The sequence below is a fragment of the Phaenicophaeus curvirostris genome, chromosome 1 (genome assembly GCF_032191515.1).
Source record: "Phaenicophaeus curvirostris isolate KB17595 chromosome 1, BPBGC_Pcur_1.0, whole genome shotgun sequence".
NCBI lineage: Eukaryota > Metazoa > Chordata > Aves > Cuculiformes > Cuculidae > Phaenicophaeus > Phaenicophaeus curvirostris.
In genome coordinates this window covers 195,094,353-195,113,542 of record NC_091392.1, presented here as the reverse complement: position 1 = coordinate 195,113,542, position 19,190 = coordinate 195,094,353, and the positions used below count along the sequence as shown (strand labels likewise).

Here is a 19,190-nt window from a genome sequence, read left to right as displayed (position 1 = left end):
TTCTAGGCTAGTGAAAAGAACAATGATTTTCAATGTCAGACAATGGCAGAGGAGAGATCTCAGCTTGGTCTATTTAACTACACAAGTGCCCTATCAATCAGGCTTTTATATTTGCTTTACAGTAAAAGAACTTTACAATTTTGGTTTTATTTTGCTGGTAAAAAAAAAGGGGGCACCAACTGAAATCCTAAAGTTTTGCAGATTAAGAAAACAATTTATTGGTGACAGTTATTTAAAACAACTCTTGTGCATATGGAGAACTAACTACAAGGTTAGTGAAGAATATGAATCAGGAGAACTAATGCTTAAGTTAAATTATAAAAATGAGAACTATCACCCTCAAGCTGTAGCAGTGGCTAGATTTTAGCCATTAGCATGCATGATGTAGATCCTGTTGCAAACTACCATCTTACCTGAGCCCTGAAATCTGGTGTGGATTGGTAGAAGGCGGCTGGACATACAGCTTTATATATTGTAGTTACCATCCATTTTGCTGCCAGTTGATGACTTATAACAAAATTATACATTGCCAAAAAAAACTTCAAGTAATTTTACATTCCACTATGCAACAATAAGGTAGCAGAAAAAGAAAGGTTAAAACCCTAATAAACAAGCACTGAAGATGCAAAACATTAGAAAACAAAACCAAGTTAATATATTAAATACACAGGACAGTATAACAGGTCCAAATAATAAAAAGCATTGAAAAAAGAGAAACCTCTCATAAGTCAGCAAAATTGAAAAAAGCCATGTTAAATTCAAAGCCAAGTTAAAGCATTGCAAAGTAAGTCCCCATCCACCCATTTCACAAATGTAGAAAATTTTCTCACATTTAAAATAATCCAAAGCAAATGAAGTGTATCTTTCATCTTCAACATAATGAGTGAAATAATGAATAAAGTAAGGAGACCTACCTATGGCATTTGTATTTTTATATACAGGAAGAAAAGAGGACAGAATTTCAGTATAGTTAACAAAATAGGTAGAACAAGAAGCCTTGTGTAAATGAGACCGTACTTACTGAGATTCTGCTAGTAAGAAAACAATGTTTATATGCCATTTTTTTTAAAGGAACAGAAAGTGACATGCTTAATAATATATAATTTATTTTAACCATTACATAAATGGGAAAATGTCACACTGTCAGCTGAGACCCCTTTAAATGTATTCAGTGCAATGACGCAATGTCAAGATAGTGTGACCAATCTTGCAGAAGTGGTTTTAAAGAACACGATGTATTTGTAGCTCAAAGCAGCCCCTACAGTAACAACACTAATTGCTCCTCATATTTCATTCTTTACTGCAAGCAGAAATCTTCACAAACATATTGTCTTACATAGTCTAAAGTTTAATCCTAACTCTGCTGCTATGAAATGCAACTTCTTCATCATTTATTAATATCAAGACTAATGTATATTGCAGGTGAAAAAATACTACTTGTACATAAGATCTGACAATTAAAGATGGGCCTGCAAGGGCAGATGGCTTTGTAACAGTTAGCAACCTGTTCAAGTTCCAGGCATGTGCACATTGTAAAATGTGCATAAAAGTGATGGAAAGCAAGGGGACAATATTCCATCAATAAAGCTTTCTGAATCCCTTATCCTCTTATCTTCTCTCCTTTCATCTTCTCTTTTCTCCGTTAATTTCACCTTTCAGGGGTTTAAAATGTCTTGCTTCAGGTTCATTCCAAAATAGTCAAAATGAGAGGTTTGGGGTTGAATTACAAGTTATTACCTGTTTCAATTATTGTTAATTGTGGAAAAAAGCTTGCTTCAGAAAGAGCACCTAATACCATTTTCAGTATTTCAGACAAATAATCAAAATGTTGTTAATTAACAAGGCTCTTAGGAATTAGTCACTGCAATGCTGAATTTAAATCCTGGTGTATGATTTGCCATTGACCTGCAATGACATTTGGCTCTATAACCTTGCTCCTTCTAAGCAGTCGTGTGGAAACATTACTTTTTCCAGCCTTGCAAGCTACAGTTTCATCAGGCCATTACTCCTACCTTGAACTAGAAAACATGTGTTGATTAGAGCTACTCTCTTCTTCTGAGTCTTAACAATGTCAAGAACGTATTTGGTGTTCAATAATTAATAACATTTCTGCATGACAGTAAGAGATCACATTTGAAATATGAATTGATGACATCTTTCCATCTCCAACACAGCCAATCTCCTTTGCTTTGCATTGCATTATGAAAACCAGAGATATCATAGAATTATAGAATGGTATGGGTTTGAAGGAACGTTAAAGATCATCTAGTTCCAACACCCCTGCCATGAGCAGGGACACATCCCACTGTACCAGGTTGCTTAAGGCCCCATCCAACCTGGCCTTGAACACTTCCAGGGAGGGAACACCCACGGCTTCCCTGGGCAACCTGTTCCAGTGCCGCACAACCCTCACTGTGAAAAATTTCTTCCTAAGTTCTAATCTAAGTCTGTTCCCTTCCAACTTAAAGCCATCCCCCCCTCATCCTATCACTACATGCCTTAGCAAAAAGTCCCTCACTAGCTTCTATATAGGCCCCCTTCAGGTACTGGAAGGTTGCTATCAGGTCTTCCCAGAGCCTTCTTTTCTCCAGGCTGAACAACCCCAACTCTCTCAGCTTGTCTTCGTAGTACAGATCCTCCTCCAGCCCTCTGATCATCTTCGCGGCCCTTGTCTGGACCCAACAGTTTCATATCCTTCTTATGTTGGGGATTCCAGAACTGGACACATTATTCCATGTGGGGTCTCATTAGAGTGCAGTAAAGAGGGAGAAACATCTCCCTCAACCTGTTGGCTTCTTTTGATGCAGCCTAGGATATGGTTGTCCTCATATCCTCAGAGACCTTTTAGTTAGCTAAATCGTTTACTTCTTACTGAAAAGGAAGAGTTAACAAAACCTTATATTTAAGAATAAAAGCCAGTTTGTAATTGCTGGGCTATCTAAAACAACTATTTTTTTTCTGTTGTGAGCACTTGTCTTTTGAATAGTCTTTCTCAACTAGTGTACTGTGGACATTTTAACAGAATCTGTGTACTACCCACATTCGAGCCATAGACTACTTTTCAAGGATTTGACTAAACTAGAAAGAAATGTGGGCTATGGTATGTCTTCTAGTTCTGACCTGCCAACATTTTTCAGACAGGAGATAGAATCATAGAATAGTTTGGGTTGGAAAGTACCTTAAAGATCATCTAATTCCAACCCCTCTGCCATGGGCAGCGACACTTCCCACTAGATTAGGCTGCCCAAGGCCCCATCCAACCCCAGGGATGGGGCATCCACAACTTCCCTGGGCAACCTGTTCCTGTGCCTCACCACTGACATAGTGAAGAAATTCTTCCTTATGCCTAGCCTAAATCTGCCCCTCTCCAGTTTATACACCACCGCACTGAATGGTCTGCTGGTCAAGATATCCAAGACTCTCTGCATGGAAACCAGGATAAAGCAGGGGCAAGAGGGGCCATAAGAACACCTGTGTCTCAGCCTGACATGAAGTCAGGACCATGAGGACACCAGCATCTAGTTCTAAAGTGTCGGCATAGTCTAATAAAGTCCATGTCTAGTCAGTGCATGACTGCCACTTCTTGTCAGTACAGTGGCCTACATCCTCATCTGGAAAAAAATCAAAACAATATGTAAGGATCTACACGTTAAGAGATCAAAAATTGGTTTCTACACCATTGTAGTGGATGACTTGGTCTTATTCAGGATGATGATTCCCATATTCCAACTTTCTTTCCCATAGCATTCATTATTTGTTAATTTTGGTCTACAGCAAGAGTTTGTTGGAAGGTGAAAAAGGCAAGGAAAAGATTTAACAGTCCTTCAAACTCAAGCAGTCATGCTGGCATTTCCTGTCATGTATTACATGCACATCTAGTTCACTAAAAGCCAACACTGTACAGACATGGTTTCTCTAAGCCCAGGAGTAAATTTCTTTCTCTCTATTTATCCCCTCTGTAGAGTGCAGAGCACTGCTGTGTAAGACAAAGTGATGTGGCAAAGTATTTGGCAAATAGACAGGCATCGCAGTGACTGGATTACCAGGAATTACTTCCCACATTCCCTGTCACTGATCAACACTTATAAAATATGTTAGTATGCACCATTAAACATTTGTTCTTAGGACTACTCACCTCTGTGCAAAAAAACTGGCAAAGCCCACAATGCAACACCCAAAACCCCGACCAAACTCTAAAAAATTACTCCAAATCAATTAAATCCTTCAATAGAATTTAGTAGCTCTCTTTCTGCACAGAAGCAAAGTCTCTTCCCTCTTTTCTAACAGGTACATAGTCCTAAAATTGACCCTGAGGAAAGAAATCTGTTCTTGCAAATACTGCTCACACTGAAGTGCTTTATGCCTCCTCCATACACCAGCTGAAATACCAAATTAATTTTCACATTAGCATTTGTTATGACAACTGCAAAGAGATGTTTGAGGGCTTTTTCTCTCCTCAGATTAAATCTTTTAAAGAAATCCTTTGTTTTAACAACCAGAAAGGGAAGAAATTCTGAGGCAAAATCACATCCTTTATCTTCTCTGAAAGCTGAAACCCCTTTTTACGTAGAATCTCTGACAGCCTCTTCCAGAATGGTCCACAAAATAACTTTCTAGTTGCTGTGTGCTGGTTAGATGTACTTTCCACAACTAGTATGGTTGACTAGAATTTGGTCGTCATTTTCATAATTACATGAATATTTAGTACTGAATGAATGGCAATGGAAGAGGTATTGTGGTTTAAAGCATTAAGGCATTCTGTGATGACATATTATTTCTGATAGTGTAATTTGCTCTTGAGTGAATGGGAAGAATTCAGAGTTTCATATCAGTCACCCTGAGTTCCACTGACTTTCATGGTAGTGAAATTTATACTAATGACTGGGGAATGGGGAATTTAGGGGTTTTCTTTATCTGAGTCACAGGCATCCTCACCAGGCATTCTTCAGGATGGAGTTACTAAGGACACTGATCTCTTGTTTCTTTCTGTTGGCTACCTTTTAGTATTCAATTTACTGAGAGCATTTAGAGTCTTCAGATTCCTTCTCTTAGTCTTGACTTTTTCTTCTTCCATCTTGTTGGGCACAGAGTACCTCTTTTGGTTATCACATCTGAATGTAACTGGTTTTTTGTCCTGCTCTTCCTAAACTCTACTTTCTTTGATATCTAACACTTTCACCTCAACTTTATTTCCTTTTCTTTCCTGTCAAGTTTCTACACATTCTTTTCTCTTTGTTCTTTCTCTCTGGCTACCCTAACTTAATTTGTGTAATCCAGCTTGACTTGTATTTTTCAGTGAATTTTTCTACTATCTAAGCTCCTCCAATTTTTCCTCTGCTCTAGGAATCAACTTCCATTTAATATGTATGTGTCCTGCGCAAGCTTCATGCCTATCTGGGAGCACTGCACATACTGCACTCTGGATTAAACCTTGGTAGCCAGTCCACAAAGCTCCTGTTGTTCCTCCTTTCAGTAAGATTATAATTTGTAAATGAAAGGACTTCTCTGCACAGAGCACATGTCATTTTACTGTCTGTAGTTCACTCTCAGATTCACTAAGCTTGTTTATTTGTGCAATACACACCACCTCTAAGGATCTACTGAAAATTTAGCCCGATTTTTTGTGTACTCAGGTTATTTCTCTTTCACAGAATTCTCTTCAAGGTACCTTTTGCTATCTAGATCAGGTTAATGGAAAAGCAACAAATAAGTCAGTCTCTCTGTAATGTTAGTAGTGTTGAAATGTACAAGCTTCCTTGCACAAGCATGTTAAATACGCATAATGCAGCTATCAGCATGTGGGAATGGGAAATCGCAAACACATCTTCCAGGAGATATCTGCAGGTATTTTGCTCACATTATATTAAAGCATTTAAATGGGTATTTCAACATCTAGCACAATAATTTGTACAATTAGGTTGAAATTCACCACTGGGAAGAGAGCCAACATGAGACCTGTTCAATACTCACATAGCAATTAAGTGCTCAGAGAGTAAACGGTGACCAAGTCTTACCCTGGTATCCTATCCAAGCATTAATTACAGTGTTAATCCCTTTAATTAACTGAACTGTTTAATCCTCGACTATTAAAAACTTTCTGCAAGTGAATTTTTCATACAAGTGCAAGGTATTGTATTTAAAACATTTGTAGTACTGCACTGAGCTCTAGGATTTGGATTGATTTCATTGCATCTCAACAAGTCATCTAGACTCATTTTACTGTTAACAAAGAAAAAGGCTCATTCATGACACGGACCATGAGCCCACACAGATTTTATCCAAGCAATCAACTACACTGGTGTTTGGTTTGATAAGCAAAGGAACAAATCAAATGTTAAAGAGATGGAGAATCAGAGAAAAAGATTAAGTTGAGATTGAGAATGTGGCCACCAGCTGTTTTCTCACTGATCCTTAATTTAAGTGTTGTTTCCCTTAAATTGTTTAGCCAAACATTTCTGTCTAGCTCCAAAAATACCCAATATATAGCTTAGCATACTATTTATTCTATAAAATTTTTTAGTTCCTCCTGTATTTTGAAAAAAAAAGAAGAAAATGGTAAGCACCTCTCCTTCATAGCCCTGTTTGCTTTAGCACAGGTCTGAGGTTTTATGCAGCTATTCCACTGCTCTCACAGCTGCTTTGCACTATAACCCACCACTGCCACAGTAGCATTCACGTGCATGGCCCTTTGCACAGCAGCTGTCACAGAAAGCTGAGCACACAATCACTTCTTTCTGTTCTGCTCCTGTTGTTGTCGTGATTTATTAGGTACAAAGGCAGGAGACTGGCACCGCACAAGTCGGAAATAGAGTGTTTCACCCCAAAAGGGAGTATGGGGAATGGTGGGAGAGCTACAATGACCAGGTAAGCAAACAGCAAGTGGCTTTAGGGCAGTGTGATATGTCTGTGAATAAAAGGAGCAGCCCTGGAACAATACCAGGCCACGTCCTCTGTCTGTAATTCCTGTGCATCCCATACAGTTTGTTTAGAAAAGAAAAATAAAAAAAAAACCCCACATGGCCACTGCTGATTTCTGTGTTCCATCTGACCACCAAAATAACCCTGGACCATGTTCATTTGAGTGATCCAAACCACGTGTCCTCTGTGATATTGTCGTATTATGGTGCTCTGGGGAGGAGGAACTTTACTCTTGACTCATTAATCCAATAGAACAGATGAAGAGAGACAGCATTCAAACTTAAGAGTAAGCAGTTCCAGAAATCCACTGGAATGGTGGTCTCACTACGTATCAGGGGTTACATTAGGTCTAATAAAAAGAGCTTCTCAAAAGAGCAGAGAAAACCTGATTTATTAAAACATTTTTGATATGAAAATGTTGGTTCTTCTCAATCAAAATACCTTGTGGAAAAGTGCTGAGTTTTACAGTGGTTTTAAGGGAGGGTGTCAAACTTATTTAAATACAGTTCCGAACTTCTTTTTCATAACCTTCTCCACTTCATTTAATTTAGATATTTATTTTCAATTTTATTTTGGCCATTACATAGCATGTAGCATTACATATCAATGTTACAATTTTAATGAATCTCAAATACTACATTTGTTCAAGTGCTACTGGGATGAACTTTTTCAATACGGCCTTTTTGATATTTTTGGATATTTAAAACTATTTAGTTCTGTGAAATACTTGGAGATTTCAGCTATTCACTTCCTTTTGATTCTAGTCAGATTTCTAAATGTCAAACATTCCCGTAGGACAGAAAAGCCATTTCTCCAGACATTTCAATTAATAAATGAATAAGCCACACATGTCACATATGGTTATAAATCTTTCATGAAACAATACTCTCAATAAGTATTGTATCACTCTGTTACATTCTACTGCAAGTTAGAAGCATTTTTTTTACTGTTTCTTAAAAGATCTACTTATCAGCCTCTGTAAGGTATGATAAATGTAACTTTAAAGTACAGCACAACCACATTACATTTATTTTTCCTGAGCGTTACATCACAGGTGAATTTTATCATTGCAAGGGGGTGCTCAGTGAAACTCTTGCACAGTCTTATGCTCCCTTTGGGTACAACAATATTCACTCATGTGCATAAGGCTACCAACTGTAATGCCACATAGCACACATCTGGGGAATTCCTGCTGTTTAAGTAACATCAGGAACATTCATCCCTGAGTGTTATAAACAATGCAAACACGTCTGTTATTTTTTTGTCAGCTGGGATTCTGTTTCTTGTTTATGTGTTGCTGGATTTTTTTGTCCTGCATTGCGTTACCTTTGGTGATATTTATTATTCCTTTAAAAGCTATCTGGAGTCACTATACACAGCAATTTTCAAGAGCAGAAAAGTACATGTAAATGTCAAACTGTGTTTCTTTGTGCAGTATTCAGCTCTGTTTTGCCTGGCCATATATATATACACTTGAAAAATCTTCTTTTTTTATATTTTATATCTTCACAGTGAAGAATCTGTTTGCATTCCAGACTGTAATCGATCTGAGTCAAGTAGAGAGGAGAAAAAGGTTCCTGTTAAAGAGGATGCCCTAACAGTCAAAAAGACTGGAAACTGTGTCAGTCTAATAGTTCCACAGCAAGACTGTCAGCTGCAAGACCTACTCAAACAGTTAAGAACACCTGTTGCTTAACAGAGAGTGCAATTGCATTTGATGGCTGTGTTTTGTTGTCTCCAGACACAGTGTCCTGGCCAGTGGTTCTTGTCAAATTTCATGAGTTAAGTAGACTTACCACTGGGAACCTCCCAAACAGAGCACAGATGTTGCAGAAATGAAAGTAGGTGCCATTCTCCTGTCTCAGTAAGTACCAGACCAGTGCTGGAAGTCACTGGGATGAAACATTCACAGCAAAAGACAGATGCAGCGGTCTGACTGTTTATGAGTAATGAAAAAAATATCATCATCTCATGGGACAAACAGGACCCCTTATGCCGACCAAATCTCACTTGCATCCTTTCAGCCTAAACAATGCTGTGCAGTTTAATACCTGGTAGTATAGCTCACATTCTTAAATCTCTCCTGCAATATTATATTTGTGTCCCAACACTGCTATGGGCATTTTTCACATCCTAACAGGCCTAACTATCTCTGTATACTAGTCTTACAAATGGACTGGGATTTTTCAAGTTGAAAAGTTACATAAAAATAGCAGTTATAGGTACATTATGCAATGTTTTGTAAGGCTATATCCGTTTAAAAGAATTTACTAAATCCTGCATCAACTTTGAGCATCATTCACATATATGTGATAAAATCAACTATGAAATTGGATGTTTTTTGAGGCTTTCACAGCAGGAATCACAACATCTTACATATATATAATGTCATGTTTGCATTTTTTATTTGGTTAAATGCAATAAATAAGAAACTCCTTAACAATTCACCAGAGCAATTTTTCTGCTGATACGTCCCATGTGCAAAAATAGCTTTATAATTATTTATCAGGAATGCCAAATACCTGAAATTCTTTCAATACTATGCTCTTTGCAGAGGACAGACTTCAAACCAACTCTTGACTATGGAGATATAACTAGGAGAGTTAAGTCATCCTTTTCTTGCACAGCTTGTGCTCCTGATTTCAGGGTTGTTTGAGTTCCTACCTTTTCCCAGTTTCAAAAAAATAAAGGAATAAGAAATGTTTACCAAGCAACATTGAAAGCATCTTAGTGCTTGGTGCATCGGGAAGCAGAACTCACAGTTCAACAAGTGGCATTGTCCTCCCCCTATCCTGTGAATAAGATGTTCCAGTTAAGCAGAAATGTATTCAGAGATACTTGATGTGACATTGTTTTGGATCAGAAGTGAAACCCAGCACTAGCTGCCTTTATTAACAATTTTAATAAGGTCACAGAAATAGAGGAAAGATGTTACATCTGGTATCAAAATCATTGTTGTATTTTGGATCATGATAATAGGCATCCTAGAAATATTTAATTCAGATACCAGAAACTTGTCACACTCCTGAAACAGCTTGCAGCACCTGTGTCACTGGTGGCTGCATGGAGCAGTCACTGGCAAAGCTTCTGTCCATCAGGTCTCTCTCACGTTGTAGTTTATTTCATCCTTATATGCTACAGTCATTCATACAAATGTCAGCACTCTTTTTCATGAGGAAAGAAGGTATCAACAGATTGAAGTTCATGGAGTAATATAAATGAATGCCCTTGTTTTTGTTAACAGAAAGCAACTCTCCAAAATAATTGCAATGCACATTGCTCACACCTAGCACTCAGGACAGGAAAAGTTGAATTTTTGCCTTGTTTCATTCTTCTTTTGTATTTTGTTATCTTTATCCACCGAATAAGTAACTTGTAAATAATTTAAACTGAATTACTTGAGTGAATCACTAGCAGCCTATCTGTGTGTGGCAGAATTGGCTTTCACCCAGGGAAAAAATCATATAGGCATGTAGAGGTTTCCTTAAAGGTTATTTAAAATGGCAACAATATAAACCATTATAGAGGTAGTACTGACCTATTTTAGACACCTTAGAGTTCTGCATCCAGGTTTAGTGAGACATCCAGGGTGTCCTACAGTCTCAGGAGAAACTATGACTTTTTCATACAGGTATCCTGGTATATCTCTGTATAAGCCAGAAGGAATTCTCCCTTAGAAACGGGAGAAGAATCTCCTTAAAAACAGGCTTGGTCTGCACAGTGTTGGAGCAATAATTTAACTATGTCAGTTTCTTATAAAACATGATATTTCTTCAGGTTTGAATACAACACTCTAATTCTTCCATTGAAACATTTAAGCACAACTTTGCTGGCAAATTTTGTTCAAAGAACTTTAGAATTGTGTTCTGAAATGCGAACTTTCACTCATGGATTTATAAATACATAATTTTAATCTCTCATTTAATGTATTCATGTGGAGACAGGTTGCAAACAGGTCATACAAGTCTCCATCAAGTTATTATCCAGTATCTGTTTTCAGTTGTATCAATTAAAGTCTGGAATCAGATATTGATATTGGTACATGATAGAAAACAAAAATTCCCTTCATTTTCTTCATTAATCTCTACCAGTCTCCCTTGTGTACCAGTTTTTACTGGTGAATAGCACTAAATATGTAGCTATGCATTTCAAGGTTTCTTAGAAAATAATAACTTCCGTAATTTTTAACTGATTTGCCTGTTTTGTTTGAAGGTATTAACAAGAGCATAAATTATTTATTTTCAAGTTACATATGCTTTCAGTAACTGCCCCAGTACTAAACCCTAGGCACTCATTATTAGAATTAATTTTTGCGATTTCAGGTAATTAATGTGAATGGCACATTTGTTGAAATATGAGAGTTTTACGCTGCTGTGACTATCAATTCCTCCTCTTGTTTTTCACTATTCTGCACTTTACAGGACCTCATAAATCATAGTTGTTTTGATATCATCTGGCTAAAGAAAACTATGATGGCAGTGTTATGGACCGTTTCAAAGAAAATCATACTACGGAGCGAGAAACACTGAAAGAAAACTTCTGCTACCTCAACCAAAACAAAGGACAAATTGATCTATTCTAGACAGTAAAAAAACCCACACATGTAAGGGGAGGGGCACATTTTTTCTTAACATTAGAAGTTAATATCCCTGATGAATACAGAACAAAGCCCTAAAGGCAAAACTTAAGTGAATCTTAAAAGACTAAGCAAGTGAAGAAAATGTGAAATGATACTAATTGTGATTCTGTCAGCAATTGGACAACTGTAGAGGAAATATTTGAAACATCAAAGACTTCAAAAGCTTTCTCTTTTATATCACTTTCATTTTTTGTACTTATTATGTCACAGTAGGTCTAGCAGGCTGGGGAAAAGCCTAGCTATGAAAATCAAAGCAGCTTTTAGTAAAGATTCTGAAGAAACAATTAGTATGACTGGATCTGAGGAAATCCCTCTCACATAAAACTTAATGTAATTAACCTACAGTAAAAGAAAACAAAAAATATGCCATGCAAAAGGTTTGTTTTCACACACACACACACAAAAAGTAGTTTGCTAACATTTTGATTTCAAAATTATGTCACTGATTGATTAGAATTTGCTTTTCTCCAGATATGACCCATATTCTGCTCTACTCAGTGCAATGTACCAGCTGAAAACAGAGTGGGGTCAAAAAGTGTGTATTCAGCCAAACTTAGCAGCTGAATTTCTTCTGGAGCTCACAGATGTGATTCTGCTGTTCTTATGTGAGGGAGCAGGAAAACTCGCTGTTTTAACATTTCCCATCATCAAAGGGTCATGGCAGATCTAGACATAATAAATATAAACAATTACATTAGTAGACATTATAGTCTATGTCTCTGATCTATCTTTATTTCTCTGCTTTTAAATTGTATATATTGCAGTAGTTTCCAGTTAAATTGACAGTAGCAATATGCAGTTAGAGCAGAACTTTAGAGTACTTTCACTGGAATTTGCCCATAACAAAGCTTCATAGCAATGTATGAAAACAACTGGTGCTCCTTCCATAGAGAAGATAAATGATTGCATACCTCAGTCCAATGTCAACTTTGTAGTAAGTAGATGCAGCATGATAAAGTGGATTTCTGAGATAACAATTCCAATTATTCCTGGGCAAACTACTGAAATTTTACCCATTGATCTCATTTCTTACTGATAAATTGCTGATTTATTTTTATTCAGTTCTTTTATGTCAAGGAATTTGCAATATATTTACACAATATTTACATCAAGCAGCCACTAAGTCTCCTTTAGGGCCCCAGGATTTCCATGAGAATCACATATACAGCTTGATTACTCCTGGGCACAGTGCAAAGGCAGTGAATGACTGCATCAGCCAAGAATGACACAAAACCAAACTGGGATGACCATGGTGACCATGCAAGGGCTGGACACATCCTGAGATTTCACCCATCCGTTCCTCCAGGCTCCTCAGCCTCTTATCACATTCCCTCCTCAATAATAGACTCCTTAACAGTGACCAGGGATGGACTGGCTTTTTCCATTCACAACCTCTTGCAACCTTCAGCCAACCAAAAATCCTACATGCTTTTAGTGCTCATGTACACACTCAAAACCATAGGGCTTGAACATCTGCACTAAGCCAGTGCTTGAAGTTGGGAATGGTGCTAGAATACACTTCTTTCTTTAGCGGTGTGTTTCTATTTTACATTGGTTAATCCTTCATGCTTATGACATTTATTTCACCTCTTTGGCAGGCAGGTCTGTCACAGACTCCTCTGAGCTCTGAACTCATCAGGAGTTAAGAGAACCCACCAAGTAGGGCATACAGGACTGGAACTAAGCCCTCTCTTTCTTCCAGATCAAAGTTACAAGAGCTGGCTCATCTAGCCTCCTTGTCCAGCTCAAGCTCAGCAGGAGCTGGAAGGAGGTCTCATGGTCAGCATACCAGAACTATAGGCAAGATCTCACCGCTCAAAGGATCTAAGTACTGCTGCTGCAGCTGGCATTGAACTCCCACTGAGCTCAGGACTCGGCATGACCAAAAAGCCAGGGCTCTCAAACATTTCTTGACACCCACAGAGTTTGTGTTCCAGTGAAAGGAGCATGCAGTCCTCAGAGGCAATGGTTTTCCTCTGGAAAACATTAGTATCAGCTCCTGTTCAACTTGGAAATACATCCACAAAGATGCAAAGAGTAAAAGTGATCAGTGCTACAGGTTACATTTTAATTTTCCTACTTGCTTTGGTTGAGGTACAGCAAAAGGAAGGGACTGTCTGAACAGCAAGCTACAAGACCTGGAATTTGGGGGGTTATGAACATAACACTTAGCTTCCAAGATCCAGAAAATGTCCTGGTGATCACTGCAGCAAAGGGGTGAGCCTTTAGGTACTCATACAGATCATCTCTTAGCCTAGCCACTCTTAATATACCCACTGGTTTATGTTGTGTTCATCTGCTGGATTCTGTCATGCTGCTTTTGAAGGGGAAAGTTGTTGGCATACGTTGTGTTACATGATCCATTGTAATTCCATGTAATGTAATCATGGATGCGAACCCAAGTTTTGCTCACACTTAGTGCAAAAATTTTTTGAGATGCTTGGAAGAGCTATTAAACTCATAGTGTATGGCAAGCCTCCATGTGAAGGCTTAGTACAGTGTCATCCATGTTCAGTAAACTGTGTGTCTTGCAGCCTGTTACACTGCAGGCTAATATGTGTCAATATATCTATTTTAGGCTCAAAAAGCAAGAAAACAAACAAAAAATTAATGATATTTTGCCAGGATCTCCAATGTGGTTGTCTTTCCAAAAATCTTAAATGGCTGTTTCAATCATTTTGGAAATTGAAGTGAATTATTTAAAGTTTTGTTGTATTTTATGAATAAATCATGCTTATTTGTATGTGGAGACTATGTTTTTCCTGTTGACATCATTTCAGAGTCGTTGTCTGTTTCAGCTAAGAAATATTTCTAATGATCTTTCTTAATCCCAAGAACTATAGGTTAACCCATGTATAAACATCAGATCATCAGCCTATGGAAGATGGAAAAGGAAAGGAGTGGTTTCATACTGCATGTTCATAAGTGACACAGCTGGCTTTCCTTAGGTAGCAAGAGGAGAAAAATAAGTAACCAATAAAAAGCAGAGTATGATGGCATCTGAAGAGGAACTAATCTTAGAGCAGTCATTTTTTCAGGAGAGCAGAACAAAATGTTTATTGCTGTTTCCAAACTCAGGCCAGCATGAGGAGCTGTTTGCATAGCTTGTCCACTTTTTTTTCCTATTAGGAATATAGTTTTATTCTCTGAACTATTTTATTCTCTGAGCTATGATTAAAAAAAAAATATTTCTTTAATTTAGTGGTGGATAACTTACCAAGTATCTTGATGAACAAGAGTTGACCCATTTGAAACATCTCTCCGCTCACGAGTATAGCACCTTTCTGAGTATTACTCCAGTACTTCCAAGTCCTGGGATACAAACAATTTTTTTTTCCCCTACCCATAACAAACTATGCTTCTTTATCTCCCAGTCCACACTCTGCACCCCATACCAGGATTCCATGGTCATCTTTCTACACCAAGCTCATTACCATTGAGTGCTTCCAGGCCAGTCTATTTACCAGCCCCCTGCAACCCAGTCATTCCAGGTTTCTCATCTATTCCCTTGAATTATTTATCTTTTCCTCACTCCTCCAAGCATCCCTCAGTCCCACAATCCCCCTTCCATATGCCAATTCAACAGAAGGGAAAAGATCAAGTTGCTCCCTCCCCCAAAAAGGACACTGCCTATGTCACAGGGACAGAAACAGAGGCCATGAACTGGCACAAAGTAGGTCATGGCTGTAAATGAGCTGGCATGCTCTGCTTGTTTCCCTAGAATATATAGGTAAAAATAAGAGATAGAGATAGAGATAGAGATAGAGATAGAGATAGAGATAGAGATAGAGATAGAGATAGAGATAGAGATAGAGAGACAGAGAGACAGATAGATAGATAGATAGATAGATGGATGATATAGAAATACATATATTGCAAGAGGTAGATATAGACATAGATAAAATTATAGTCAACTGTATAATCTCTGGAATACCAGGTATCCATGGTATAGGTATAGTGATGGCATTTTTAGCATTGATGCAAGTTACGATCTTTTCTCATTTCTGTTTACAGCTCTAATGGGAAATCAGTTTCCTGGGCTCAAAATGAGAAAAGTAGCAGAGGAGCACACCTTTGGCAGCGATTGTCAATCCACATCAACAAAAAAGAGAACCCAAATCAAACTGCAGTGATCAAGCCTTTTTCTAAAAGCACAGATAGTAGCCGACATAGTAGCAGCGCTACATTTCCTGAGTCCAGTGCCAAAACACTTTACGACGTTTCAGAAGCAGAAGAGCAATACCCAGCTCAGTACCGACCACAGACTCCCTCACCTATCAGCACCCTGAGCCACAGAACTGCATCGGTTAGCCGAACAGAAGATGATGCCCCTACCTTCCAGTCAGAGCCTCCTCAGCGAAGTAGCTCCTCTCAAGGCTCTCTCATGGAGCAGATCAGTAGTGTGGTTACTCGTTTTACAGCCAATATCAGTGAGCTGAACTCTATGATGCTTTCAACAACTACTCCAGGGACAATGGTGGCCACACCTCTCTGCTCATCATATCTGATCCCACGGGAAATCCAGCTCCCTACAACAATGACAACGCTTGCAGAGATCCAACCGCTTCCTGCCATTGAAGTCAATGGTGCTTCGCAGTCAGCTAGGAAACCTTCGAATGGCAGTGTTAAAGAAGGCACTTCAGAGACCCCATCAGCCAAGCAAGACCTCGAGGAGTTGGTAGCTCTAACTCCTCCTTCTCCTTTTAGAGACTCCATTGATTCTGGAAGTGCATCTCCCAGCTCTCCGGTTTCCGAATCAGCTCTCTGTATCCCATCCTCCCCCAAGTATGACACACTCCTCATCAGAGATTTAACTCAAAGTTCTTCTTCGCTGTGAATGTAGTTCAAGATAACATTGGATCTCAATGACTACAAGCAAGTAGTGAGAGGACGGCCAGGCCTTCAAGATCTCCAGTGTTGACACAGCTAGAATGAGAGGCATTGGGTCATCTTGTGAAAAACAGAAAGGAAGAAGAGGAATGACTTGAGAAGTGGTAACATCGGATTAATTATAAAGACAAAATGATTCTTGGCAGATTATTGTGGCCTTAAAAAAACATGGGCTTTTCAGAAACACTGAATCTATTTTTGAGGGCTTATAAGGAGTCTGTCAAATCAGTTACATACCAAGTGCTTTGCTTTAGTATTACAATGAACTGTGTGTACAATATATGGGGTGGGGGGAAACTAGATTGTAAACAACTGTACAATGGTTTGTTTGTTTACTCCGATTCCTTATCCAGAAGTGAACCTTGATCTTTTATCAAGAATAGAAGACCAAACATTGAATGTACATTTTCTAACAGACTCAAATCTGGGACCAAGCTGTCAAGCTTTGTGTTTTTTTTCTATGAAGATCTCAAAAAGCAGTAATGTATGTTCAATAACTACCAAACTTTTTGCTGAAGCATATAGTGTCCGTGGTACGTTACACGTGGATAACACTAAGCTGAGGCTTTGCAGTGAGTGACTGCAATATCGAGGGCTTTACAAGTGACTTCTCAACCTACACATTTGTTTATGAAATTCTCTTCTATCAGTATCAAAAATCTGAATTGTTAACATTGGATTCACCTTCACAGCAACAATCCAAGGAAGACTTCCTGATTATTTCACCATGTTGCCAACTAATAATGAAGTAGCAAAAAATATTTTCTGGAGCACTGTTTTGTAATTCCCTTATCAGGGCAAGTTGTTGAGGTGAATATTCTCTTTCTAGCAGCACTACAAAGCTATATTGTAGCTGCACTCCCTACCGAAATTAACACATTTTTATGGACATTCTTATCCTAACATTACCAGTTAAAATACTTATTTGGAGTCCCATAGTCTTTGCTTGTAAGTAACAGGTAAACACCATAAGGATTTTCTCCATGCTTTGAATGACAGAATTCTAGCAGAACAATCCAGATTATGATGAATCTTGTCAGTGGAAAGGTTGTCATAATCATAATTCATATATTGGATAAAAATCCCAGTGTCAAGAACTACTTAAAGGTGACTTAACTACTCTTTAATGAGCAAGAATTTTAACTTTATTTAGCTGTGATGCCTTGCAGCTATGAACTGTGACAAAAAAAAGAAGAAAAATACTTTCAAAGCAATACAGATTAAAGGATAAAACAGAGAAGGCCTAATAAGATATGAAACAACAGAGTCTTTCTTTGTTTCTTAGCAACTCACAGAAGTGAGGGGATTCCTCATATTTTTTTCCTATATGAAGGTAGTACAGTTGAGTGCACTTCATACTGTCACAGCACTTTTTTAATACAGGCAGGGAAAAGTTTTAAATTTTGAATAGAAGCTAAACAATTTTTGATAGGTATAGTTACATAGAACTTGCAGGTCAGGCCCTAAACGCACACTGTATTAGCTCTCTCCTTCATGACATAGCTGTCCTCAGGTGCCAAACTTTTATGGATTTGTTTTATTTTATTTTATTTAAGAATAGTTTGAAGTTGTGAGTGATGTACTTCAATTAAAAGCTGAATTGATTTAGCCTTATAAAGCAGACGGCCTCACAGAAGGAAGCCTTGAAATAAGGCTGCTATGTTTCATTTTCAAACCCCTTAGACTTTATTTCTTCAAAGACAACAAATATTTTGTAATCAAAAGTCATACCCCCTTTTTTCTCCCCTATATCCCAAATAATACTAATATTTAATCAAACAAACCAACAAACAAAAGATGAAAGCACATTCACATAATTTAGCAAGGAGCATTTTCTATTCCTTTCACCATTAAGTGCTGCACTGCAATTTACTGCTCAACAACATTAAAGAAAAAGGAATAGATGACTGAATCCAGGCTAGCACCTTAGAGAGATACTCTAGTGACTATTTACATCATGCACAAGGCAGTGTTATCAACAGTAGTCTCTGGGCATGCTTATTTTGTGAGGTACAAGTTGCTTACTAGCTATGCCTATAGCATGAACCAGCAGGTCACAAAATATCTGTACTCCAGAAGGTAGGTAGATACACCAAATCATGACTGTAGGTCCTCATTGCTTATATGTAGTTCTTGCCTCCTTGCACAGCTGATTAGCACGGTCTCAGTTCTGTGCAGCTGTATGGTTTCTAGACAAGAATGCAGTTTTGCCCTACTGGTTCTTAGTACCTGCATGTCTCATCATTCGCTAGCTACCTGTGTCTTTAGGAGAAAGCTTCTTTCAAAGGATACACTTTAAATTTAAGGGAAGGGCATGTCCAATCCGTCTGTGACAAAAACACTCTCATTTAGGGGATCTAGACTATTTAAATGTTGTTCATTGAAGTCTGATAATATGTTTACCATCAGTGCAATATTGCTTTGAAATACACAGAGCGCACTGAGATAGTGAATGTGAATTTCAGTGGGATTCTATTACTATCTATTCTCTTATACTTCAAACTGTTGACCAGTGTTATTACTCTAACATTTCCACTTTGATTTTTCAAGCTTTTTTTGATGAACACTTAATACTAATTTATTCTTGCTAAAATCTGTGGGCTTCACTGTAGTACAAATTTATCAACAGTGGACATCAAGATTATACAAACAGACATAAAAACCCTTTCTTCAAAATAAAATTTGTAAAAATGAGTGAGAAATAGAAACTGTCAAACTGTGACTTAGCATAAATATACCTCTT

The 19,190-nt window shown here is 37.9% G+C and overlaps 1 protein-coding gene across 5 annotated transcripts in view; it reads left to right on the top strand.

The window, feature by feature from the left end:
- The window catches only part of GRM5 (glutamate metabotropic receptor 5), a 262,379-nt gene extending 244,859 nt beyond the window's left edge, over positions 1-17,520 (top strand). For 3 of the 5 annotated variants that reach the window (XM_069883330.1, XM_069883331.1, XM_069883329.1), the window contains 3 exons: positions 6,769-6,864; positions 8,431-8,592; positions 15,572-17,520. In XM_069883330.1, coding sequence (XP_069739431.1) covers positions 6,769-6,864; positions 8,431-8,592; positions 15,572-16,394 — 1,081 coding nt within the window. In that variant the 3' untranslated portion in view covers positions 16,395-17,520. The remainder of the gene's footprint in view (positions 1-6,768; positions 6,865-8,430; positions 8,593-15,571) is intronic. The other 2 variants (XM_069883333.1, XM_069883334.1) reach the window with 2 other exon arrangements.
- The last annotated feature ends 1,670 nt before the right edge of the window (positions 17,521-19,190 follow it).